The 27,526-nt window shown below is 43.6% G+C and overlaps 1 protein-coding gene across 2 annotated transcripts in view; it reads left to right on the forward strand.

Moving 5' to 3' along the window:
- LOC120917567 (ribosomal protein S6 kinase alpha-5-like) overlaps positions 1–27,526 on the forward strand; it is a 90,027-nt gene that overhangs the window by 44,858 nt on the left and 17,643 nt on the right. For both annotated transcript variants that reach the window (XM_040328967.1, XM_040328968.1), the window contains exons 13-14: positions 6,323–6,493; positions 6,581–6,772. In XM_040328967.1, the coding sequence (XP_040184901.1) occupies positions 6,323–6,493; positions 6,581–6,772 (363 nt within the window). The remainder of the gene's footprint in view (positions 1–6,322; positions 6,494–6,580; positions 6,773–27,526) is intronic.

Below are 27,526 nucleotides of genomic sequence, written 5' to 3' on the forward strand. Positions count from 1 at the left end.
CACGGTCGGTTTGGACCGATGAAACAGAACCTTGGTCCATTCTCATCGGTTTTGTCCGACCGTGTGTACGCTGCCTCAGTGCAAGGAATACCTGCAGATCTCTTCAGGCGCAGCCTTGATATTATCAAGGATGTCACTGGAGGAAAAATGACCCACCTGTCTCAGCATAAGAAGCCTAGTCAGACTATATAGGCCAGACCAGGAGTCTTAAATACAATTCTAATTTTTATTATACATAGTCCTTAAAAACAGAGAATTACGTAAAAGCAATAATCATGGTGCTTAATGGATCAACTATACATGAAACAATTACAATACTCTTGCTTGATAAGTCGAATGAAAAAGAGATCCTCATGTGTTAACGCGTTTCAACAAAGTTAAGCTTCATCAGGACGCATAAGTATAGTACAATAATCCTCTCAGCAACACTGCATACAGCATACACGGCCCCCCGGGCGGGCACCGGAGAAAAAGGGGAAACCCCAGCAGAACATCTCAGAGCTAAAAGATCTTATTGATACTTCCCAAATACTGCCGATTACGTATTAACGGAAGTTTAGAATGAGGGGGACAGACGATTTATTTTATGTAATCAGGCCCAAATTAGCTCACATAGAGTACCAGACATAGTTCCAATGACAGGAGAATTATGTTACCCTTTTGGAGTCCATTAGGAGGTCTTATATAGAGACTTTCCTTCAAAAAGGGGCAAGCAATTACTGTCCTTCTCTTATGGCGCGTACACACGATAATTTTTCGGGTTGTAAAAAAACAAAATGTTTTAAAAATGTAATTTAAAACGATCGTGTGTGGGCTTCAGAGCATTTTTCGGGTTCTGAAAAACGACCAAATTTTTTTTTTAACATGCTCTAATTTTTTCACGATGTTTTAAACAATGTAGTTTTTCGGGTTGTAAAAAATGATCGTGTGTGGTCTTTAACGACGTGAGAAACCCGCGCATGCTCAGAAGCAAGTTATGAGACAGGAGCGCTCGTTCTGGTAAAACTACTGTTCGTAATGGAGTAAGCACATTTATCACGCTGTAACAGACAGAAAAGCGTGAATCGTCTTTTACTAACACAAAATCAGCAAACGCAGTCCAAAGGGTGGCGTCATTCGGATGGAACTTCCCCTTTATAGTGCCGTTGTACGTGTTGTACGTCACAGCGCTTTGCTAGAGCATTTTTTTTCACTATCGAGTGTAGGCAATGTCGTTTGATTGATGAAGTTGAAAAAAAATTTGTTTTTTATAGACGCTGAAAAACTTCTTTTTTTTCTAGAGGCTGAAAAACCTTGTTTTTTACAACCCGAAAAATGATCGCGTGTACGTGGCATGAGTCTAAATAATTTGCAGTGATTGTGTCAAGGGAATCTTCAGTGCCTGTTTGTCCCAGCAGAGGAAACCAAATGTTGTGGAATACTTAGCTGGCCTTGATGTAGGAAACAGTCAGCACAGGCACTGTTGGAAAATGAATCTTTGAGTGTCCGAAAGGGCCATTGAATTATTTGGATACTGAATTTTCAGAAATCAGTGCTTGTCCCTCCGGCAGCTTAGAGCAGATTGTTTTTTTCTGCAGAAAAGTTTCAATTCTATCTAATCTTATATCTTTGCTCTTCAGTCTGAAAGTTGCCTGCATCTCAGCTGTTGCCTGAGGGACATGGGTTTGCGCGTAACCCTCTCAGTCAGCCCAGTCCCCCATTGTTGTTGTGGTACAAGTTGGCTACGTCTCTAAGCTCTGGTGGATCTTTCTTTCTGCTCTGGAAGTCAGGAAAGTCCTTTCTTTTTATGTTCTAAAAGAGCCTCTCATCAGACCTCAGCCTGTCAGACTGAGGAGGGGGACATGGGTACCCTCCAAGTGCTAGGGCTCTGATCTTCTGTGAATTCTCATCTCCTGGTCTACATCCTGGAGTTTCAGGAGATGTGGTTGTTTGTATATCATTCCCTTGACAGGTCACCTGATCTTGAGCATGTTGGTGTGCTTCAGCCATTGAGGAGAAACATGAGATCTTGCTGTGAAAGGTAGTTTAGATCCTGACCTGTGAGAATTTTGCATTCTAGATCTTTTTGCTATGCTCTTCTAAGGTGTGAACAATTGGTGGACAGACTTCCCCAAGTGGTTGCTTCAATCCGTATACCGGGGTGCTTTCCAGAATATGTAATGTAAGTGGAGAGCGCAGGATGTGGACCCCAGGATAGCCTGCTTCAACTGCAGCCTTAATGAGGTTTGTTTTGAGGTACATGAATCCTCTGGCAGTAGCAGTGTATGCTCTAGTAACTCCGTAGGGTCCATATGCCCGGATATAGGCTTTTCCTCCCTTCTTTTGCTTCTGCCTCATCTGCTTCATAGACTCAAGATGAAGGGCTTTCTGGTGGTCTTCCTTGCTCTGGTACAACTCAGGCAGGATGCTCTTCACTGACCTAGTAATGCTCATGATTTTGCTGTTTGAGGGCATATCTAAATCTGTGACTGTTTTGATAATAGGAAGGATTTCCAGCAAGTTCTAGCAAGGGGCTTCATCTTGAAGTTGGCTTCCCCTTTTTCCATATGGTTGGATTAGAGCTCAGCTCTCAACACTTTCAAGTCTGGTTCTTACTGGCTATTTTTGGTTATAAGTTTTTAAATGGGGAGTTCTTATGTTCCTTATTTCGCTTGTCTCTTTTAACTCAATAGGATCAAAGTTTGTTCTCTGTGTTCTCAGGAACTGCTGTTTGGACTCCCTCGAGGTCACTCTTTTCCCCCTCAAGGGGTCCTTTCCTGGTAATCATTGCCACTGAAGGTGAGTATCTGACATGACAGCCTTTCTATGCACGAAACCCCCAAGCTTATGGTCTTAAAGATTGTTTTTCTCCTTTCCCTGTCAAGACATACATCAACTTGTTAAATGCGTATTCTTCATCCATCGGCATCAAGCATTGATTTCTCTGTGCAAGGTTACCACCTGGTCAGCTGTTCTCACATTTTTGCTATCAGTTGGAGGTTGCAGCCTAATTTGATGCCAGCTTCATAGTCCTTCAGGCTGCTCTTGAGCTGCAGGCAGTCCCCTTTTTTTCTATTGGGGTTATTTATTTTTCCTACTAGGTTTGTTAGTGATTTTTTCCGTGTTGCCCACCTTTCAGTTGGGCTGCTTTTGTATATACTGGAGGTAAAAGACATCCAGTGTCCCTCAATGGATGAGTAAGAAAATGTGATCTTTATCTTCACCATACATCATGAAACACAGGCCCCACCCCTCTGTGTTTACGATCATGCTCTTAGTACCGCTTATTACAAAACTGAGGCATGCTAGTTGTAGGAGGGCTTATCCTGGGATGGTGTACAGGTTTTTTATTTGCCAGTGTTCAATCCATCTGTTAGCAGCATCATAACGAGAAGATGAAGGGATTTTTGGTGAGCACAATAATCCTAATTTTGGCATGGATTTATTCTCTGTAGAGTGGTAAAAGTTTTCTTTTGTCAGGAGTACTGCAATAGTCTGACTGTACACCCTGCCAGGGACCAGAAAGGGTAGAGTTTATGAAAGTGGCAGGAAGTGCTTCTAGGTAAATCAGACTTTCCACATTTTTTAAATGATTTATATTTAGTTGCAAATGCAGAGATAGAATAAACCTAAGAAAATATTTTATAGTGTTACCAATATATTCCTTCTGTATAAATCAGTTAAGATATAACTCCACAAACCACAATGGTCAGCTGAGTTGCAGGCAACTGGCTCTAGGCAACTGGCATCTCGGTGCCCAAGAAGATCTGGTGTGGTTGCCGGGCCTTCTCCCAACAGGGTGCCTGCCGTTCTATGGAATAGACTCCCTGTCAAGCTCCAGGAGGCCCCCACTATTCCGGTCTTCCGCAGAATAGTAACCCGGTCTTCCGTGGGTTACTGAAGACTTGGCTTTTCACGCAAGCCTTCCCTGCGTAGCCTCTCTCTTCCACCCTTTCTGCCGGTTTCTCCTAGTTCTTTTATGTTGAGCATCCAGTTAAATGATAGAAATAAGGACTAGAACTGCGGAAGAAGCTAGTGATTCATGTTGCAAACACATATCACATATATTTATTTTGTCAAAGGGTTAAGACTGAACTAACACTGTTGTAGTTGTCTTAAAAAATGTTGCGCTATGTGAAAAGTTCATAAACAACCAAAAACAAGCATAGGGAAAATAAAAATAAGTCCCAAGGCAAAACAATAATCAGGTCCAGATGTAAACCAATATGTGTATTGGTTTATATATAAGTCCACAAATGTGTTCAGAGTGTATCAACTCCAAAATGTAACTGTGTGTTATTGGAAATACACAGAGTAATGTGTGTGTGAAAAAATTCAGGAACAAAAATAAATAAATACAAAATGAAACAATATATCAGTTCATAAGTGTATTCAAAATATATCCAATTCAATGTGCTCCAACAGTGATGTTCACACAAACTACTGTAATTAAAGGGGTTGTAAACCTTCGTGTTTTTTTCACCTTAATGCATCCTATGTATTAAGGTGAAAAAACACCTTGCAGTGTCCGGCACCCCGTTTTACTTACCTGAGCTCCGAATTTTCGTAGGCGCGATCCCACGTCGCTCTCTCCATGGCTTCTCGGCTCTTCATTGGATAGATTGATAGCAGCGCAGCCATTGGCCCCTGCTGCTGTCAATCAAGTCCAATGATGCGGGGGCAGGGCCGAGTCATACACGCGGCGGCTTTCGGCTGAGTGTATGACACAGGAGTGCGCCCGCAAGGTAACCCTCTCAAGAGAGAGCTTCCCAGAGGGGGTTATCTAATGCGGGGGGAGGCGTGAGAGCCGCCGCGGGACCCCAGAACAGGAGGATCGGGGCCACTCTGTGCAAAACAAACTGCACAGCGGAGGTAAGTATGACATGTTTGTTATTTTAAAAAAAAACTTAAGTGTCACTTTAAGTGTGATCCGTGAACCCACCACCTAGGAAAATCAAGCTGCTCACCAGAAATGCCAATCCCAACTTATGGGAGGTCTGGTAAGGCACAGTAGTGTATCAGCAGTACTCCACATCAAACCTGAACTATAAGGTTCAACCAAGGAGAGTGTGAGCTCCGATAGTATGATATTGTCTTTTAAACAATACATTTTAGACAATATCACACTATCGGAGGTCTCTCTTTCCTTGATTAAACCTTATAGACCCACAGGATGAGGATTCCTTAGTTCCAGTTTAATGTGGAGTACTGCTGATACCCTCTGATCAGATGCTCCATTGTTACACTACTGTCCTCTGCCAGACTATCCGGCTTCAGCTGCCCACACCGGAGATGGCCACTGTCTGCTTGGAATTTATAAAGTAAGAAAACAACTGCTGCAAAAATGCTAAATGGACATTTATATACAAAATAACTTGAATTAAATACAAGAAGAATGGTATTTTACATCTGTGGACCTGATTATTGTTTTACCTTAGACTTATTTCTATTTTACCATTTGTTTTTGGTTGTTTATGAATCTTTTAACATAGCTTAATTTTTTTAGACTAATGCCTTGTACACACGATCAGGAAAACCGAGAACCTGCTCAGTAGCTTTTTCCCCCTACACACGGCCGGGTTTCTCGACAGGAAAACTACCATGAGAGCTTTGGCCGTGTGTATGCGCCACCGCAGGTTCTCCCCATAGGGAAACTGCCGGCTTAAAACAAGCCGGGAATCCCGGCGGGAAGAAAGAGAACATGTTCTTGTTTCTCCCGGCAGTTTTCTAGTCGGGAAAACTGCGATGGAGCATACACACGGCCCGGATTCCCGGCCAAAAGCTCTCATGGCAGTTTTCCTGCCAGGAAAACTGGTCATGTGTACGAGGCATTATCTTGCATTAGTATTCATAGCTTTTGAGTGCAGCTGTGTGATGTAATATTGAGGATATTATCTCAAGCACCGAGCGCCGTTTATTCATTTTAGATTCATTAACACTGTTGCAGTGCATTACCGCATGAGCGTTAATGTTTGTTGCATTAAGGCAGTCTAATTATTTTAATGCACCACCTAACAGACCAAAAATGTGCATATACTTTTTTTTTTGTAACAGTGCACTACAATGAATGGTAGCCTGCAACCATGCATTTGATGTGCTGCAATGTAGGAGTGTTGGAGTGCCCTTCAAAGTGAATGGCCCCGCAGCACACAAACATGCATTACTGCAGCGAATTAGTGTAAACCCTGCCTAAAATGAATAAGTGGTATAGTTTTTTTTTTTTTTTTTTACAGTAAATGTGGTATAGTTTTTTACCACATAAAAATCCACCTTAAAATAGGGGCAGCAAAAAACATATATTTACCTGCCATTTTCACCTTAGCTTGTGTTTTTTTTTTTTTAGTATCATTCATATGTTGTGATGGAGCTTTTGGATGGTGGGGAGTTGCTGGACCGAATAAAGAAACAATCACGTTTCACCGAAATTGAAGCAAGTAGTCTAATGCGCAGCCTTGTGAGTGCTGTATGTCACATGCATGACGCTGGAGTGGTCCACAGAGACCTTAAACCTGAGGTGAGGATTTATTACAAGTAAGAATATGGAAATAAGTTATAGAAAAGGTTAAACTTATTGCTTACAATATGCTTTTCCTTCATACAGAATCTTCTGCTGTCATCACCTGGTGAAGATGCAGTTTTAAAGGTCATAGACTTTGGGTTTGCTAGGCTCCGCCCTCCAGGATCACGGCCACTACATACTCCTTGTTTTACACTGCATTACGCTGCCCCAGAACTGCTGTCACACCAGGGCTATGATGAGTCATGTGATTTATGGAGCTTGGGTGTAATCATGGTAGGTTTTCCTTGACCTTAAATAACTTTATAGAGTCTAATCATTAGCTATGTTCAATGCTGTTTTATTACCGTTAAATTCTGTGCACCATTATTAGAGAATGTTTGAAAACCTTTTTCTTCCTCGTTCATTAAAGGATAGCTCCACTTTCCTGGGAAAAAAAAATAGCAAATAAAAAATAATAATAATATAGCATATACAATTGTGACATGAGTCATATTGTGATTGAATGATATAATGATATTGAAAATTACCTTACTTTTTCAATCTGCATGCTCTGTAATTTTCAGTAAAATGCAATGCATTCTGTACACAGAATGTGTACAGAATGCCCCTCGGAAACATAATTTTCTGCTTGTGTGATTGGCTTACTGATTTTCCCAGAAGTCTGCACTAAGATACAAGTCAGATTTCAGGCATCCCCTGCAACAAAAATTACATTTTTGGTGAGATACTCACAATAGCCAATCGCATCTAAAGGGATGCAGACCCAGCAGCTTTCTTAATTAGATCCCTCCCTGCAGGTGTAGCAGCTAATTGATTATGAAACCATTCCCATTAGATTTTTTTTTTCCCACATGGATACAGACAAACACACAGGGATTTCTTCCGAATAACAAAAGGTAGGAATCTGCAACAAAGTTTCTTAAAATCCTTGTAATGTATGTAGATCACCCTGAGGGGAATGGTTTAATCTCAACAAAAGTAGAGTTAATCTTTAGGGGCACAAAATTCAGTTATTCAGAGACAATTGGGTTGTACTTTCACCTACAGGAGTAATTGGACACTTATATTAATTAGTGAAGGTCCAATTCAATACTGTAAAAATCACACTAACACTGTTTGGTATCATCCCTATAATTGCATGGAATTGTACAAAATCCCCAAAAATGGGGCTTTATTATGTCGTACCAGGGTTATAAAAAGCTTAATGACACAATATTACATAAAAATATCCATTTTATTATAGAAAATAAAATTCAGTGGAAACATATCATACCACATGTGTAACATATAATATTCTAGACATAAAAGCTTCTGTCGTCTATGCGCTTCGCACCGCTTGTTCAGGGCATTGGCTTGAAGCAGTTTACATAACAAATGAAGTTAGAAAATATATATTTTATTTGGAAATAAAATGTAACATAAGTATACAATAAACACAGGTCTTACCAGATATTATTGGTATTATGCCCAGCAAAGGGCAAAGAGCTATACATAGTACCAATAATATCTGGTAAGACCTGTGTTTATTGTATACTTATGGTGTATTTTATTTTCAGTTGGAATACATTTTTTCTTTCTTCTTTTGTTATGTAAACTGATTCAGGCCAATGTCCTGAAGAAGTGGTAGAAAACTGAAAAACACGTAGACGACAGAAGCTTTTATGTCTAGAATATTATGTGACACGTGATGTGATATTTTTCTACTGAATTTGAATTCTTTTGTATAATATAATTGATATTTTTATGTAATATTCTGTTATTAAGCTTTTTATAACACTGGTAAGGTATAATTAAAGTCCCATATTTTTTTGTCTTTTTGTACAATTCCAAGTAATTGGACATTTGCAAACAAAAAAAGCTTTTGGCCAGCCTGGTAGACCCATTCGTTTTCCTACATGCTTCTGCTTTTACTAGTGCGCTAAGAGGATGGATGTATTTTTTTGTATTAAGAAAAGTTTATCCTATTCTTAAGATCCTTTTTTGCTTCAATTAAGACTTCTTATGCATGCCTCAGAGCTCATCTCTGTGCAGCTATCCAACTATGTGTGTGGTTTCTCAGCAATAGCTATGGAGGAAGTCTTTGGTCAGAAAGCACATTCGGATGCCTGAGTGAAAGATGTGCTATCCATAGGCTACAAGATGAGGTTACGCTCTCTGCTTCCACCCCATTTCCTGCTGTCCAACCTGCATATGTTCCAATTAATGTTGCTCTAGGAGATCTTTTGAGCCAGGGAGTCATTGACATTGTTCCCACAGCAGAAAACTTTCACGTTTTTTCACTCAAACCTTTTCACTTTTCCAAAACCAAATCGGGGCATTAACCTCATCTTGGATTTGAAGGTTTGAAATCTCTTCAATAAAGTCAGAACATTTTTGCATACAATCCACCAGGTTTGTCATAGGTTTTTCTAACCTTGTGGACATCAATGACTCATACTTACAGTACATGTTTCCATCTTTTTACACCATCACTGTTACTCAGTTTTGCCGTTGGCACCTGACACTACCAGTTTGTAGCCCTTGCTTTTGGTCTGCTTGTTGCCCCCTTAATGTGTACACCAAGGTCTTAGCAGCAGTGATAGCCTTACTATGCTCTTGGAGCATTCCTATTGTAGGCTACCAGCAAAATCTCCTATTAAGGGAGTTGTAAACCTTTGTGTTTTTTCACCTTAATGCATGATAGGGGTGGGAGGGTATGGCTAGCTAGCCAACCGCTTTTTAGTTTGCGAGAGTCCAATTTCCCTTATATGCGACAGTATTACCCAATTGTCTCTGAATAATCCTGTGTCACTTAAAAAGGTTGTAAAGGCTAGCATTAGGATGCATTAAGGTGAAAAAACACGAAGCTATACAACCACTTTAATGAACTTTAACTGCTTGCCGACCAGCCGCCGGCGGCAAGTCTGCTCTGCTGGGCGAGATCACGTAGCTATATGTCATCTCTCCCAGCAGTCAATAGGGGCGCCCCCCCCGTTCGTCCCCGATCCCAGCAGGCCTGCCCAGCGGGCGCGATCGTCGCCGGGCACCCGCGATCGCTCGTTACAGAGCGAGAACCGAGAGCTGTGTGTGTACAATGTATGAACAGCGATCAGTCATTTCCCACAGTCGGTCCACCCCCCCTTCAGTTAGAACACACCCAGGGAACATACTTAACCCCTTCCTCGCCCCCTAGTGTTAACCCCTTCCCTGCCAGTGGCATTTTTATAGTAATCAATGCATTTTTATAGCACTGATCGCTATAAAAATGCCAATGATCCCAAAAATGTGTCAAAAGTATCCGCCATAATGTCGCAGTACCGAAAAAAAATCGCTGATCGACACCATTACTAGTAAAAAAAAAAATATTAAGAAAAATGCCATAAAACCATCCCCTATTTTGTAAACGCTATAACTTTTGCGCAAACCAATCAGTAAACACTTATTGCGATTTTTTTAATGAAAAATATGTAGACGAATACGTATCGGCCTAAACTGAGGAAAAAAAATTATTTTTTTTTATATATTTTTGGGGGATATTTATTATAGCAAAAAGTTAAAAATATTGAATTTTTTTCAAAATTGTCGCTTTAATTTTGTTTATAGCGCAAAAACTAAAAACCACAGAGGTGATCAAATACCACCAAAAGAAAGCTCTATTTGTGGGGAAAAAAGGACGCCAATTTTGTTTGGGAGCCACGTCGCACAACCGCGCAATTGTCAGTTAAAGCGACGTAGTGCCGTATCGCAAAAAGTGGCCTGGTCTTTGACCAGCAATATAGTCCGGGGGTTAAGTGGTTAAAAAACATGTTTTACAGTTTTTGTTTAAGAGCCAAATGAAGAATGCATACAAATTCCACAATGACCTAATTTCCAATCAAATGAACACTACCCACAACCATCTGCTACTATTGCCAGAACTGTAGCAGAAAGTAATGGGTACACAAGCTGTTGCTGAGAACATTTGTGTTCATCAACATACACAATTAGCGATGGAGACTGCAGTTTCTGTATTCTTGTGTATACTGCTTGGAGATCTGTTTCTGTAAAGGAATTACAGTATATACATGTAGCGCCCCTTTACTTCCAGTATGGTCACTACGCTAAAGTTAGTGGGGAATGCGACAGTTATTTTTGCTCCCATTCATAATTTGCTAAATCTGGGCTGCTGTCATTCCCGAACTGTCCTGTAGGTCAGTCTGCGCTCCAGGGGTGCCGATTCCACCCCTGGGCGACAGTTGGCGCTAGAGGGGTTCTGGCAGAGCCGCTTTTCCCCAGCAGCCAATTAGAGGGGTTTTTCCCTCGCGGGGCTGCTGGGGGAGAGTATATCTGTGGCAGACACCATTTTTGTTTGTTCTTCGCGGGTTCCAGGTGCGGCACCCACCTTCAGGGTGTACGCATCCAACAGACCCCGGCGATATGGCCTACCAGGCCGGGGTCGCATGCTACGCGGAGTTCCATTCTGCTGAAAGGGGCCCCAGTGACTCGCTGGGTCCCTGGCTCTATTGAAGAGATCCCAAGCTATGTGCTGAACGGTGGGGGATTGGCTCAAGGAGAACCCAGAGGCAGGTTAGCTGAGGGGCTTGAACGAACCATCAGGGATCTGGTGACCGGGACATTGACAGGTACACTTCAACTGTCACCCGGTGACCCTGACTTAATTTACTGGGAGGATTCGCTCAATCCATTCAGCTCATCCAAGTACTAGGCCTGTGGCAGAGGTCCCTAGAGCCAGGTCTGTGGCAGAGACCTGTTCCTCCCAGCAACCTAAAGTGACACTTCGGCTGCCAAACTCGTGGCAGGAATTTATCCGGGGGCACTTCACCCACTCTGGCTAGAGTGGCGACGAACTGTGTTTATTACTACTGAGAGCAGGATTGCTCGCTTCATATCCAGGCCTGATACCGCAAAGTTCTCTATTGCTTCATCAACCTTTTCTCTCTACCCCATGTTGATGTTGGTCATGTTGGGCCGAGAATAAAGCATTCAGAAAACCTTTATTTATTGTCTGGACATTCGCTCACTGGTCTACTCATCCACTTTACCCCTAGACAACGGTAAGGCCTCGTACAGACGAGAGGATATCCGTTGGAAACGGTCCGCCGGACCGTTTCCAGCGGACATTTCTGCTCCCGATTTTGATCTGATGGGCTGTACACACCATCAGATCAAAATCCCCGCGTAAAACATATGCAGTGACGCGCCGCGACGATGACGCGGCGACGTGCGCGACCCTGGAAGGTAAATACTTCCACGCATGCGTCGAATCTCTTCGACGCATGCAAGGGATGGGGATCGCTTGGACTTATCCGGTGAGTCTGTACAGACGACCGGATCAGTCCAACGGACAGGTTTCCAGCGGATAGATTTCTTAGCATGCTAAGAAATTTTTATCCGCTTGAAAACCGTCGGCTGGAGAAATCTCCGCCGAAAAATGTCCGCTAGGCCGTACACACGACCGGATTTGTCTGCTGGAACTGATCCGCGGATAAATCCCAACGGACAGATCCGGTCGTGTGTACGAGGCCTGAGGCCCCGTACTCACGACCAAACATGTCTGCTGAAACTGGTCCGCAGGCCAGTTTCAGCAGACATGTTTGGTCGTGTGTGGGCGCGAGCGGGCCGAATTCCAGCAAACATTTGCCCGCCGGGCCTTTTCCCAGCAGACAAATATTCCTGGACTTGTTTTAAAACAGTCCGCTGGAATTCTGCCTGCTCGGACATGTACGGTCGTCAGTACAGACCTACCGTACATGTCCAGGCGCCCGCCGTCCCTCGCATGCGTCGAATGACTTCGACGCATGCGTGGAAGCATTTTAAAGGCGGGCCGCCCACGCCGCTGCGTCATTGTCGCGGCGACACCGCGTCATCGACGCGGCGACACCGCGGACACGCCCCGCGTATTGTTTACGCGCGGACTTCTGTACGATGGTGTGTACAACCATCGTACAGAAGCCCTCTGGCAGACATGTATGGTGAAAACGGTCCGACGGACCGCTTTCACCATACATGTTTGGTCGTGAGTACCCGGCCTAAGAGGTAACTTAGCATGCAGATCCCAACAACAACCAGCGGCTCCTGCGGGTAGCGCTACATACAATATTATATTATATTATTTGAATTAGCCTGTATGATTTTCATTGGCTTGATATTCAATTGTGTTCACATTATTTTACTTCACAAGCAGCGCAGCTTACATCTTTTTAATCTTTACACTATGTTTATCTGACATATTTCTTTATCGTACATCACGGGACACAGAGCGGCATTCATTACTATATGGGTTATATGGAGTACCTTCAGGTGTAGACACTGGCAATCTCAAACAGGAAATGCCCCTCCCTATATAACCCCCTCCCATAGGAGGAGTACCTCAGTTTTTCCGCCAGTGTCTTAGGTGTTAGTCATGGTTTAGCTTGCCTCCACATCCTTGGGATTAGGTGAGCTAACCGGTTCTGTCCAAAAAAGCCTCAGCGCTAAAGTGGTCAGTAACCGGACCCCAAACCCTTGGGGTATAGCCCATAATGCTTTTCTTTTTAGAGAGCTGGACCCTGGGCCCAGAACTTAGAAACCTTTGGGTGCCTAATGTTTCTGTTGCCAGAGTGCTATATGGGCCCAGGACAGTGGATCCTTCATAGGAACCCAGGGCCTGAAGGTCTAGACATCCCCACCGAGATGGGGGAAGATTGGGCCTCTTGCTTGGCAAAGTCCTGCGGCATGGAGCAGGTAAGTGAGGGGAAAACTTGCGGAACTTGGTTCTTAGCAGGTTTTTTCTGGGGGGTCACAGGGGACATGCCTAAAGTTATGCACTGCATCTGGCAAACTAGTCACATATCATAAAGATAGGATGGCTCTATATGTATTATTCCCCATAAGATGTGACCTCCCTTGTAGTGTTGGAAAAGCATTGAGTGGGGCCTGTGTGATATAAAAGTATATGTGTGTGTCAGAGAGCTGTGCTTACCTGCAAGCCTCCAGGCGATGCTCCATTCAGTCTTCCTCCTCACGGCCTGCAAAGCAGGCAAAACGCTGACCTCCTCATGGTTCCAGGCTGCAGGCTGCAGTTTGCTGGAGCAGAGAGGTCCCTTCCTCCCAACCCCACCCCCCCCCTGTCGGGAGGGGCATTTCCTGTTTGAGATTGCTGGGGGGGAAGGGCGGGTCAGTGGCTTAAGGAAGGGGCGGCCCTTCCTTGTTTGTTCCATATAGCTCATTCAATATATTGGAACTGAGGAGGAAAGACCAGAACGGCAAGCACGGGGCGCCGAGGACACACAGTGGCCAGAAAGAATATTGCAGTCTTCAGAAAGACTGTTTTCAAGCCTAGGAATAGGCTGTTTCTTTTCCATCTCATAGTTTTTCTTGCAATACTACTCAGGGGGACAGAATGTTTTTTCTTTCCTAGATTTGAAAAAAAAAAAAAAAAAAAAAGTGTCATCTAGGGGAGAGGAAGCATTTTTTATCCCCCAAACAGGTGTTTGGGCATTTAACTATTTATAAGTCCCAGGTACCAATAAGTAGCAGGTGTACCTCGGTATTGTACCATGGCATCAAAAAACAAGGGTACAAGAGGTGGGGATTCCCCCAGAGAGTCTGAGGTCTCGGACAAAGCTATGCCGCTGCTTTCCCCACAGGGAGCCTTGGGGCCATCGGGATCTGGGGCTGGAGCTGACGCGGGTCAGTCCAACCCTAAGATGGTCACGGAGGAGGTATTACTCACCTCTTTAAAAGAGATGCAGAAAAGCATGGGTAAAATGATAGCCGCAGCTATGCGGGGCAGTAAGCGGAATAGATCTCCGTCGCCCGAGCGCGGACCCTCAGAAGAGGAGGTCCTTTCCTCAGGGGAATTGGACGACCTCTTGGACAAGGACCAAGTAGGTTCAGGGATCGAAGATCCGGATACAGAGGAGTCTGGGGCAGTCTCCCTGAGGGAGAGCTGGTGGATTCAAGGATTGTCGGACTTGGTCCATAGGGCATTCAACTTGCCAGTACCAGATCTCCAGGTATCGACGGTTTCAGCTTTGGGCTCACTGAGGGCGCCTCAAAGCAATGCTGTGTTTCCGATCCATCCTCTATTAGAGGGAGTTTTGTTCCAAGATTGGAACAAGCCAGATAAGATCTTCTTACCACCTAAGAAGTTCTCTGTCCTATATCCTATGGAAGAAATTTTTTTCCAAAAGATGGGCTACTCCTGCAGTGGACGCAGCCATCTCATGTGTTAACAAATCGTTAACATGCCCTGTAGAAAACATACAGGTGTTCAAGGATCCAGTTGATAAGCGCTTGGAAGCACTACTTAAGAACTCCTTCACTACTGCAGGGGCAGTAGTACAGCCAGCTGTGGCTGCGATTGGGGTCGCTCAAGCATTATCGGATCAATTTAAGCAGATGCTTAAACTTATTCCTGCCCAGCAGGCAGAAGAATTTTCGGATGTCCCTAAGGCCATATGTTTTACGGTAGACGCAATCAAGGATTCTATCCAGCAAGCGTCACGTTTATCGTTATCCCTTATCCATATGAGAAGACTCTTATGGTTAAAAAGCTGGGAGGCTGAGCCCCCATGCAAGAAGCTCCTGGTAGGGTTCCCCTTCCATGGAGGACGACTCTTCGGAGAAGACCTAGATAAATACATTCAGACCATTTCAAACGGCAAGAGTACTCTCTTGCCAACTAAGAAGAAGGTTCAGGGGCCTGCGTTTAAACGACAGTATTCCCCTGGGCAGGGGCCCTCTAATGCCAAGCAGTATCGACGGCCTCCTGCAAAAGCAAACTTCGGCTTCAACAGCAAATCACAAGGACAGGCTGTTAGAGGCAAAAGGCAGTGGTTTCGCAAACCAGCAAAACCAGCCCCCAAGCCAACCTTATGAAGGGGCGCCCCCACCCACGAAGGTGGGGGGAAGGCTGCGACTCTTTTCAGAGATTTGGGAAGCCAGCATTCCCGACGAGTGGGTACGGTCTTCCGTGGCCACAGGCTACAAATTAGATTGCCTAAGGTTTCCTCCTCCTCATTTCCAGGAGTCGAGGATTCCAAACGATCCGCCTCGGATTCCGGCCAGTCCTGGAACAGGGGCTGGGTTTCTACTCCAACCTATTCATCATCCCAAAATCCAATGGAGATGTCAGGCCAATTTTGGACCTAAAGATGGTAAATGCATATCTAAAGATCCGCTCATTTCGGATGGAATCCGTGCGGTCAGCAGCTGCCACACTCCAGAAGGACGACTTCATGGCGTCCATAGACATAAAGGATGCCTACCTTCATGTTCCAATTTATCAGCCACATCAAAGATATCTACGCTTCATGGTGGCTTCGCGTCACTTCCAATTCGTGGCGCTTCCCTTCGGGTTGGCTACGGCCCCCCGGGTGTTCACGAAGGTCCTAGCTCCGATCCTAGCCAAGCTAAGGATCCAAGGGGTCACGATCCTAGCATACCTGGACGACCTCCTAGTCATAGACCACTCGTCTCCCGGCTTGGAGCGAGCAGTGGCCCTCACGGTCCAATACCTCGAGAGGTTCGGCTGGGTCCTAAATCGAGAAAAGTCAGCTTTCCAGCCCACAAGGCAGTTGGAATATCTCGGCATGAGATTAGACACAGAACAACAAGGAGTGTTCCTACCTCTGAGGAAGGTAAAAGCCATCAAGGAATTAATCCTACTGGTTCTAAGCAAGAAAGAACCGACTATTCGCCTATGTATGAGGTTACTAGGCAAGATGGTGGCCACGTTCGAGGCGGTACCATACGCCCAGAGCCACACTCGCATCCTACAGGCAGCCATCCTGTCAGCATGGAGCAGAAGGCCACAGGCCTTGGATATCCCGTTGCCGCTCTTATCAAGAGTCCGACAAAGTCTGTGTTGGTGGTTAGACCCTCAGAATCTACTGAAGGGGAAGTCTTTCAGCCCAGTGGCTTGGAAGATAGTGACCACAGACGCCAGCCTGACGGGCTGGGGAGCAATTTTGGATGGTTGCACTCGCCAAGGTACTTGGGCAAAGCCAGAGAAGCAGTTGCCCATCAACATCTTGGAGCTCAGAGCTGCTCGACTAGCCCTCAGGGCTTGGACGTCAAAATTGCAGGGGTTCCCGGTGAGAATTCAATCAGACAATGCCACGGCCGTGGCATACATAAATCACCAAGGGGGAACCAGGAGTCAAGCCGCTCAGAGAGAGGTGAGCTTGATTCTCCTATGGGCAGAGGCGCATGTGCCCTGCATATCGGCAATATTCATTCCAGGAGTGGACAACTTTCAGGCGGACTTCTTAAGCCGCCAGACTCTATGGCCGGGGGAATGGTCTCTGCATCCACAAGTCTTTCAAGCACTCTGCCAGAGATGGGGAGTGCCGGACGTGGATATCATGGCATCGAGACTCAACAAGAAACTAGACAGGTTCATATCCCGCTCAAGGGATCCGATGGCCTGCGGAACCGATGCGTTGGTTTGCCCTTGGCATCAGTTCAAACTTCTTTATGCGTTTCCCCCGCTCCAGTTACTACCCCGCCTGCTGCGCAGGATCCGGGTGGAACACATACCAGTCATCCTGATAGCTCCAGCATGGCCCAGAAGGGCATGGTACTCACTCATCCTAAAGATGGTAGTGGGAGACCCTTGGACTCTTCCTCTACGGCCAGACCTGCTATCGCAAGGTCCGATCCTCCACCCTGCCTTACGGCATCTAAATTTGACGGCCTGGAAGCTGAATCCCTGATTCTCAGGGGTAGAGGTCTGTCTCAGAAAGTAGTCTCTACCCTAATCAGAGCCAGGAAACCGGTCTCTAGGGTGATTTATTACAGGGTCTGGAAGGCCTATGTAGGCTGGTGTGAGTCCAAGCGATGGCTTTCTCGCAAATTTACCATCGATAGAGTATTAAGTTTTCTCCAGCTAGGAGTGGATAAAGGATTGGCATTAAGCACAATCAAAGGACAGATTTCTGCTCTGTCAGTGTGGTTTCAGCGGCCGCTGGCCACCCACTCACTGGTTAAGACCTTCCTTCAAGGGGTCTTACGTATTAGACCTCCAGTTAAATCCCCGCTTTGTCCGTGGGATTTAAATCTTGTTCTGTCAAAGTTTACAGAAACAACCGTTTGAGCCGTTGGCTGATATTCCTTTGGTTCTACTGACAAGGAAGTTAGTATTTTTGGTTGCCATAGTTTCCGCAAGAAGAGTTTCGGAGCTAGCGGCCTTATCCTGTAAGGAACCATATCTTGTTTTTCATAAGGACAGGGTCGTTCTCCGCCCTCATCCTTCCTTCCTACCGAAGGTCATATCCAGTTTTCATTTGAACCAGGATTTGGTATTACCATCCTTCTTCCCTAAACCTACTTCCAGAAAGGAAGGGTTGCTGCATACCTTGGATATTGTCAGGGCCATGAAGGCCTATCTTAAAGCTACAAAGAAGATCCGGAAAACAGATGTGCTGTTCATTCTACCGGATGGGCCCAAGAAGGGGCAGGCAGCTGCAAAGTCCACCATTTCTAGGTGGATTAAGCAATTAATCACTCAGGCCTACGGCTTGAAAGGGTTGCCTCCTCCAGTATCATTAAAGGCTCATTCTACTAGAGCCATGGGCGCCTCCTGGGCAGCACACCACCAGATCTCTATGGCTCAAGTTTGCAAGGCGGCAACCTGGTCTTCTGTCCACACGTTTACAAAATTCTACAAGTTGGACGTAAGAAGGAATACTGATGCTGCCTTCGGGCAGGCAGTGCTGCAGGCTGCAGTGTGAGACCCTCGGATTCCGGGGGCTCCTCTTTTTTGAGTTAAATTTAAAATTTAAAATTATTTTTCTCAACTAAGTTGGATTTATTATGATTTGAGTATATCTCTAAATTAAATCCTTTTGTCTTGGAGATGTTCTCCCTCCCCTCATTGTAAGCATTGCTTTGGGACATCCCATATAGTAATGAATGCCGCTCTGTGTCCCGTGATGTACGATAAAGAAAAAGAGATTTTTAATACAGCTTACCTGTAAAATCTTTTTCTTGGAGTACATCACGGGACACAGAGCTCCCACCCCTCTTTTTTGAGGACCATTTTGGGAGGCATACTGCTTGCTACAAAACTGAGGTACTCCTCCTATGGGAGGGGGTTATATAGGGAGGGGCATTTCCTGTTTGAGATTGCCAGTGTCTACACCTGAAGGTACTCCATATAACCCATATAGTAATGAATGCCGCTCTGTGTCCCGTGATGTACTCCAAGAAAAAGATTTTACAGGTAAGCTGTATTAAAAATCTCTTTTTTTGCTGCAGCAGCTAATTTTATTTTAATAATTGATATCATATCAATATTATTAGTTCACCGAGACCAGCGCAGTATTTTTTCCTATATACAATATTATATTATTGTATCCCATGAACCTCTGCCATCTTTTGTTTGCAATCGTGAACTCCAGTCTGATCACTCCTCTTGATTTATAATAAGTGTTCCATATTTTCAGATGGTTGAATTTTTTGCCTAATAGGTAGGGGTGCCAAGCCAACTTTGAACCTCATTGGCCAAGCCAAATAGCAAGTAAATACTTCTACAACAGTCTGTCCATCCAGAACCGTGTCTGTGGAGTCTGAATCTACTTTCACAAAAAGTGATCTACATGGTTATTAAAGAAAGCTGCACCTGGGTATTTGTTTGAGCAAGTTGGCATTTTAGTTGCCATCTCCTACACTTTGCCCATTATAGACGTGTAATAGACAGCAAAACATCTACACTTGGACATGAATTGCATTGTTTTTCTGTTTGCTGAGGATCAGACAAGCTCATTCTTACTTCTCATGGTAGTCCAAGATGACCCATCCTTTGCTTAGCATTTAATCTGTCGTGTGAATTCAGACCAATTTTAGCCCATTTATAGCCAACCTAAATTGCGTCAGTGAATCAGTGAATTTTGTGAAAACAACTGATCATGTATCTTGTTGTCTTTACATGCCTTAAAGGGATTTAAAGGTTCATTTTTTATTTTCTAAATAGGTTCCTTTAACCACTTAAGACCCGGACCATTATACAGGTCAAGGACCTTGCCCCTTTTTGCGATTCGGCACTGCGTCGCTTTAACTGACTCCCAAACAAAATTGGCGTCCTTTTTTCCCCACAAATAGAGCTTTCTTTTGGTGGTATTTGATCACCTCTGCGTTTTTATTTTTTTTTGCGCTATAAACAAATATAGAGCGACAATTTTGAAAAAAAATGCAATATTTTTTACTTTTTGCTATAATAAATATCCCCCAAAAAATATTTATAAAAAAAAAAATTCTCCCTTAGATTAGGCCGATACGTATTCTTCTACCTATTTTTGGTAAAAAAAATCGCAATAAGCGTTTATCGATTGGTTTGCGCAAAATTTATAGCGTTACTATATACTGTATACTACTATAAAATTTATATCGTTACTATATACTGTATACTACTATAAAATTTATATCGTTACTATATACTGTATACTACTAATGGCGGCGATCAGTGATTTTTTTCATGACTGCGACATTATTTTGGACACATCGGACAATTTTGACACATTTTTGGGACCATTGTCATTTTCACAGCAAAAAGTGTTATAAAAATGCACTGATTACTGTGAAAATGACAATGGCAGTGAAGGGGTTAACCACTAGGTGAGGTTAAGTGTGCCCTAAGGGAGGCGCGCTCCCAACACACGGCTGGGCTCTTAAAGGGGACGTATATATACGTTCCTGTGCCCAGCCGTGCCATTCTGCCGACGTATATCGTCGTGCGGCCCTCCTTAAGTGGTTAAGCTAGTGCATTGTTGGTTCACTTACCTTTTCCTTCGATTTCCCTTCCCTAAATGTTTTTTTTTTTGGTCTGAATTTCTCACTTCCTGTTGCTCCTCAGTAAGCTTGCCCCCATCATCCAAGCTGTTCTGGCTGGGGGTTAGTCAGCCAGAACAGCTTGCTGAGGAGGAACAGGAAGTGAGAAATTCAGACAAAGAAAACAAAGAAAAAAAACATTTAGAAGGGAAATCGAAGGAAAAGGTTAGTGAACCAACAATGCACTAGCTTAAAGTAACCTGTTTAGAAAATAAAAAACCTTTACAACCCCTTTAAAGAACTGCACCCACTAGGATGTGTTTAAAGTGATTGTAAAGTCTTGTTTGTTTTTAGTTAAAGTAACAAACCTGTTATACTTACCTGCTCTGTGAAGTGGTTTTGCACAGAGCAGCCCAGATTCTCCTCTTTCCGGGTTCCTCTTCGGTGCTCCTGGCCCCTCCCTCCTGCCTAGTGCCTCCAAAGCAAGCAGCTTGCTTTGGGGGCACCCGAGCTGAGCCATTCAGACACCGAGACCCAGCCCTGCCCCCTTTATCTTCTCACTGGTTGATGGACTTTGATTGACAGCAGCGGGAGCCAATTGAGTTGTGCTGCTGTCTGAGCCAATAAGGAGGGGAGTCTCAGGCAGCTAAGACACTACTGTAACATCGCTGGATCGAGATGGGCCCAGGTAAGTATTAGGGGGGCTGAGGGCAACTGCTGCACACTTTACAACCACTACTACTATTTGAGACCAGGGTACTCATGGACTAGTGCTTAGGGCAGAAATGTGAGTAGGAGTAATACTAAGCCACATTTACAAATTTGTGATCACGTTTTACTCACTTTGTTTCCTGCTTTTGGCCACCTCTGAATATTTATGGCTAAATTCAGCTAGAATTTTTTAGGAAAAAGCGGTTATGGGGAGCTTAACTCCTACTTGCTGAACATGCTCACATATATGCCCTCACTAAAGTGGGTTTTCCTCCGTTGGGCTGCAAATATGTGTACCTGTGTTTGTGCTGAGACCAAGCTATCACTGACAGCTCCAGCTCCTGGTCTCGTACTAATGATCAGAAGCCAGGAGGACGGGCTCTGGGTTGGTTATAACAGTGATCATATGTGAAAAAGGATAATGCGCTAAATCAACTGATTAAATAAGGTGTCAACACATCAAAATTACTGGGGGAGAAAGACAAATTAATACAAAGAATGAAGTTTCAAATTCTATATATATATCGTCCCTTGTTGCTGTAATCCTGAAGGCAACTCAGAAGCACTTTGCCAAACCACAATGTGTGAGAGATAACCAGCTTGATGATGTATTGATCAAACTTGTCAGGTCAAAAAATGCTTTCCACCAGGTATTCACGTGTTCAAATATGCAAAGAAAGGGAGACAGAGAGAAGACCGATAGTGTGATACTGTTAAATGAAACACCAGCGTCTCACAACACTCAAAACATCACTCACGAATCCCCGATATTAAATAGGCTTCAGCGTGTGTGTATGTAAGCTGCTCAGCTTGTTGGGCTCCTCATCCGGCACCTCCGTGCGTCCCGTCACTCAAGCTCCTCCCCCACGCGTATCGTCACTAGACACGTGACTTAATCATGGGTCAATGTGTGACTGGGGCTTCCTAAGGCTATAAATAGCCTATCACACACTTGCAACAGCGCGAACGGACCAATGGGGAGGCACCAATGACTACATCATTGCAGATACACCACAACATTTCAGCCAATTGTGGTTTATAAAAGTATCTATTTAACAAGTTTTAATATGATACAAATTGAGACACAATAACTTTTTAAAAACCGCTGTCTGTACAAAACACATAAGTTTATCTCGGGTTCTGCTACGGACGAATCCGTGCAACTCAAATTAGCATCCCGTGGTATTCATTTGATATTACTACCGCATAAGCCAGCAAATGTTAATATGTATATAAATATAAGTATATATAAAAAAAAAAAAACTAAAATACATATATGTAAAAATGATCCACCATATGAATATTGCATGTGAATCAAACCAAGGCTGTCAATCACATATCCCAATCTAAGCTATCAATTAAATAGCATCATGGACATGTTGTGCATAACAATAAATATTATATTATATACAGGAGCACCACACCATTAGCCATCCAGTGGGTACAAGCTCCCAATAGGATAGCATTAGGGTAACTGATTGGGAGATGTGAGAGATATGTACATATATATAAATAAAATACTATTTAAAAACAGAGATTAAAAATCAGATATAAAACAGTTAAGATCAAAGTCAATATTTAAACCATTCGGAGAGAGAGATCCCATCTCATGGATCCATCTCGATTCTGCTTTACTGATCTCTCTCACCCTATGGCTACCTCTCCAGTGGGGACTATATTTTTGTATGCCCCAAAATTTCAGACCCTTTGGGTTCCCTTGATGACATAGCTCAAAATGACGGGAGACATTATGTTTCGGATATGCATTTATAATATTCTGTACATGCTCTCTTAATCTTTTCCATAAGGGACGTTTAGTGTGGCCTATGTATTGTAAGGAGCATGGGCACTCCAGGACATACACCACACCCTCAGTTCTGCAAGTAATAAGGTCATCAATATTGTACTCCTTTTTGGTGACATTTGAAGTGAATTTGGTGCATTTTTGACCATTGAAATTCGTATTCTTACATGCAAAACACCTCTTGCATGGAAAGAATCCCTTACCCTGAAAGAAGGTAAGTACATTTTTCTTTGAAGGAGGATCAGGAACGTTTTTGGCTACTAAGTCCCTCAGGGTGGGAGCTCTACGATATACCACCCTGGGGATAGTGGGTAGAATACCCTGTAGCTGCTGGTCAGCTCTCAGGATAGGCCAGTCAGGGCCATCTTTTCCATTGGGCACGCTGGGCAGTTGCCCGGGGGCCCCGCTTGCCTGGGGGGCCCCACCGGCTGCCCAGCAACCACAGTAAAATATTGTGGAGAGCGACGGGTTAGAACTGCCCATGCCCAGTTTTTGGAAAGCGGGGGGTTGCTGATGTAAGGGGGGAGTGAATGCAAAATGTAAGGGGGCACTGATATAAAGGTTCCCCCTCCTATATTAGTGACCCCCCTTACCTTAGTGTATTTACTCTACGGAAAGTGGTCTCTGGTCACCAGAGTGCCCCCCACATCAGAGTTCCCCTTTACATCAGAGTCTGCAGGATTCCCCCTTACAATGCAAGGGGGAACTTAGTCTGCGGACCCTGATGTAAGTGGGAAAGAGAAAGCAGTGGACTCTGATATAAGGTGGTCTCTGGTCACCAGAGCACCCCTCCACATCAGAGTTCATCGTTCCCCTTTACATAAGAGTTCCCTTTCACTGTAAGGGGGAATCCTGCAGACTCTAATGAAGACAATTTTTTTTTTTACTTTTGTTTAACTTAAACACATTGCTAATAGCACTAGCTATATGTTTATAGTTTAAATACTGACATTTGCATTGTTCGGCACTGAAAACTGTAATTTTAGGTACTTTTTTTGCAGTGGCAGTAAAAGATGTGTTTCTGCCAGTAAATTTTATGATTTTTGTCAGTAAATTCTCGTGCGTGATTGTGTAGACAGGGCCCCAGTGCACTGTATTGCCCGGGGGCCTATAATGCTCTTAAGATTACACTGAGGCCAGTGCTTTTTGAAAATGGCTTCTAGCTGTCTATGTTGGACAGTATAGTTTAGGATAATCGGAAGATTGTTATCCATTTGTTCAGATCTCACTTTGTCCTGAATCAGGGTAATTCTAGGTGTGTCATATACTTTACGGATTTGTTCTTGAATAAAATCCTCATTGTACCCTTTGTTCACAAACTTTGTTCCTATAAAGTTAGCTTGCTCCAAATATACTTTTTGGTCAGTGCAGTTTCTACGGATACGTAACAGCTGTCCTTTGGGGATGTTTATAAGCCAGGGCTCGAAATGACAGCTATCCACCGGGATATAGCTGTTCCGTTCCACTGGCTTAAAGTATGTTTTAGTTGATATTGAGTTTTCCTCCAGCGTGATTTCCAAATCCAGAAACTGTATAGTCTGATTACTGATAGTATACGTTAGGGAAATGTTTTGTTGATTTAGATTCAATTTCTCAAAAAATGTGATTAAGGATTGTTCATCACCATCCCAGATGACAATACAGTCATCTATGAATCTTTTGTATAAAATCAGCTGGCTAGGCATATCGTTGTAAATTGCCCCCTCCTCCCATTTTGACATAAATACGTTTGCCACGCTGGGTGCATATTTAGCTCCCATTCCGATGCCATTGAGTTGCTTGTAGAACTGGGATTGATGCCAAAAATAATTATGCTGTAAACCATAAGCCAAACATCGTAAAACAAACTTTTTTTGCCTTGGGATGAGTTGGCTGAAATGGTTCATCGCCCACTTTGTTGCATTAATCGCTTCCTCATGATTAATATTAGTGTAGAGCGAGGCTACATCAGCTGTTGCTATCAGGAACTTATGTTGTGGGGAGATTACTACAGTCTCCAATAACTGGATAAGGTGTTTTGTATCTCTGAGGTAAGCCTTGGTGTTGGATACCAAGGGCTGTATAAACTTATCAACATATTCTCCTAGACGTGAGTTAATTGACTGGATACCGTTGATAATTGGTCTCCCAGGAGGTTTTAATGGATCCTTATGTACCTTCGGCACCGTGTATATAATAGGAACTCGACACATATCTGGATTTAGGTATTTACTTTCTCTTTTGGATAAGATACCTTTATCTTTGCCCTTTTGTATGAGCACAGCCAATTCATCCTTGTAGTCCCCGGTGGGGTTACCTGTGAGCTTAGTGTACGTATTCTGATCTTGGAGTTGATTGTTCAATTCCTCATAGTAATAATCTTTTGACAGTACTACTATTGCTCCTCCCTTGTCTGCCGGTCGTATTATTACTTTCTTGTTCTTCTCCAATTCTTTAATGCCCTTTTGGATAATTTTGGGATCTGGTAACCTCCTTATTTTTAATTTTTCCAGATCTTTTAGCACCATTTTGTTAAATACTTCTACGTGCTGGTTGTTGTGTACTTGAGGGTTAAACAACGATTTGTTTCTTAAGGAACTGTGTTGAATTCTACCCGGCAGATTTCCAATAGACTCATCTTTTATGGGTTGATTAAGCATGTATTTTTTAATATAATATAACAGTGATCAGTCACTGTACAGTTTCTTCTCTTGAATGGAGAAAAATATACATTGTATCTTTTTCTTCTTGTTAGAGGAGAAGATTAAAAAACAAAAAAGTTTGTGTAAAAAAAAAAAAAATTAGGGTAAAAAGTCAGGTCAGAATCAAATATATTAGTGTCAGAGTCAGTATTATAGGAAGGATATAAAAGTTGCAGATCCCAGGAGAACGAAGCCGATAATGACTGGAGGATCCCCAGACAGACTCGCTTCTTCCTATTTCTCTCTTTACCACTTCTATTGTTCCTCCGATTCCAGCTGCTCTTCTCCCTCTCTCTTCCTACTCGAACAATTTTTTTTATAGTTGGATAGGGGATTGGAGCCCCCTATAGGGGAAACGGGAAAAAATTTAGGGCGCTATAGTCCGCGGACTTATGCCGCGTACACACGATCATTTTTCAGCATGAAAGAAAACGTTGTTTTTCAGCATGTCTAAAAAACAATGGCCCAAATTCAAAGAGATCTACGCTATATTTGCAGAGGCGCAGGGCAACGATTTTGCCCTGCGCCCACGCAAATATTTTGCTCTGCCCTCGATTCACGGAGCAGTAGCTCTGTAAATTGCGAGGGCGCGCCGGCAAAATTGCCCGGCGTAAGCGCGCGCAATGTAAATGATCCCGCCGGGGGCGGCAATCATTTAAATTAGGCGCGCCGAGCGTAGAGCGCATGCTCCGTCGGGAAACGTTCCCGACGTGCATTGCGGCAAATGACGTCGCAAGGACGTCATTTGCTTTAAAGTGAACGTGAATGGCGTCCAGCGCCATTCACGAATCACTTACGCAAACGACGTGAAATTCAAATTTCACGTCGTGGGAACGGCGGCTATACTTTAGCATTGGCTGCCCCTACTATTAGAAGGGGCAGCCTTACGCTAAAGATGACGTACGGAAACTCCGTACCTTGCGTACGCAGGGCCCGCGCAACATTGTGAATTGGCGTAAGTATGCAATTTGCATACTATACGCTGACCACAATGGGAGCGCCCCCTAGCGGTCAACGCAAGAATGCAGCCTAAAATCTGCGTGGCATAAGAGCCTTATGCCACGCAGATTTTAGGCTGCAGTCGGCGTAACGAGTTCTCTGAATCAGGAGAACTCGTTACACCGGCGCAAGTCAGCAATTGCGCTGCGTAACCTATGGTTACGCAGGCGCAATTACTTACTGAATCTGGGCCAATGTTTTTCCAACTTTATCATTAAAACGATGTTGCCTACACACCATCGTTTTTAAAAAATGCTCTAGCAAAGCGCGGTGACATACAACACGTACGACGGCACTTTAAAGGGGAAGTTCCATGCGGATGATGCCACCCTTGGGGCTGCTTTAGCTGATTCCTTGTTAGTAAAAGACGATTTGCACTTTTTTGTCTGTTACAGCGTGATGAATGTGCTTACTCCATTATGAACTTTAGTTTTACCAGAACGAGCGCTCCCGTCTCATAACTTGCTTTTACAACCCGAAAAACGACATTGTTTAAAACGACGTTAAAAAATGCAGCATGTTCGGAAAAAAAATTGGTCGTTTTTCAGAACCTGAAAAATTATGTGAAGCCCACACACGATCATTTTAAATGACGTTTTTGAAAAACAATGTTTTTTTTCATGCTGAAAAATGATCGTGTGTACGCGGCATAAGGCTTTTTTATTATTTTTGTACCAATTTTTGTTGTATGATTCAGAGCATGCAAGGATTGTTTGCTGCTCTGTACAGTACTCATTTCCATTTTGCCTTTTTTCAAAATACAAATAAAAACTATTAAAACAGGAAGTATAAAAAGGCAAAATATTCACTTGGTTCTGGGCCCTATTACGGGTACAAACAACAAATAACTTAGACATAAATCATATTACCAAAAGTATTGGGACTCCTGACTTTACACGCACCTGAAATTTCATGGCATCCCAGTCTTCCTCCGTAGGGTTCAGTACTGAGTTGGCCCACCCTTTACAACTCTAATGCCGCGTACACACGATAATTTTTCGGCTTGTAAAAAAATGAAGTTTTTCAGCCTCCAGAAAAAAAGATTTTTTTTCCAACTTCATCATTAAAACGACGTTGCCCACACACGATCGTTAAATAAAA

Source organism: Rana temporaria, chromosome 11, assembly GCF_905171775.1.
Source record: "Rana temporaria chromosome 11, aRanTem1.1, whole genome shotgun sequence".
Taxonomy (NCBI): domain Eukaryota; kingdom Metazoa; phylum Chordata; class Amphibia; order Anura; family Ranidae; genus Rana; species Rana temporaria.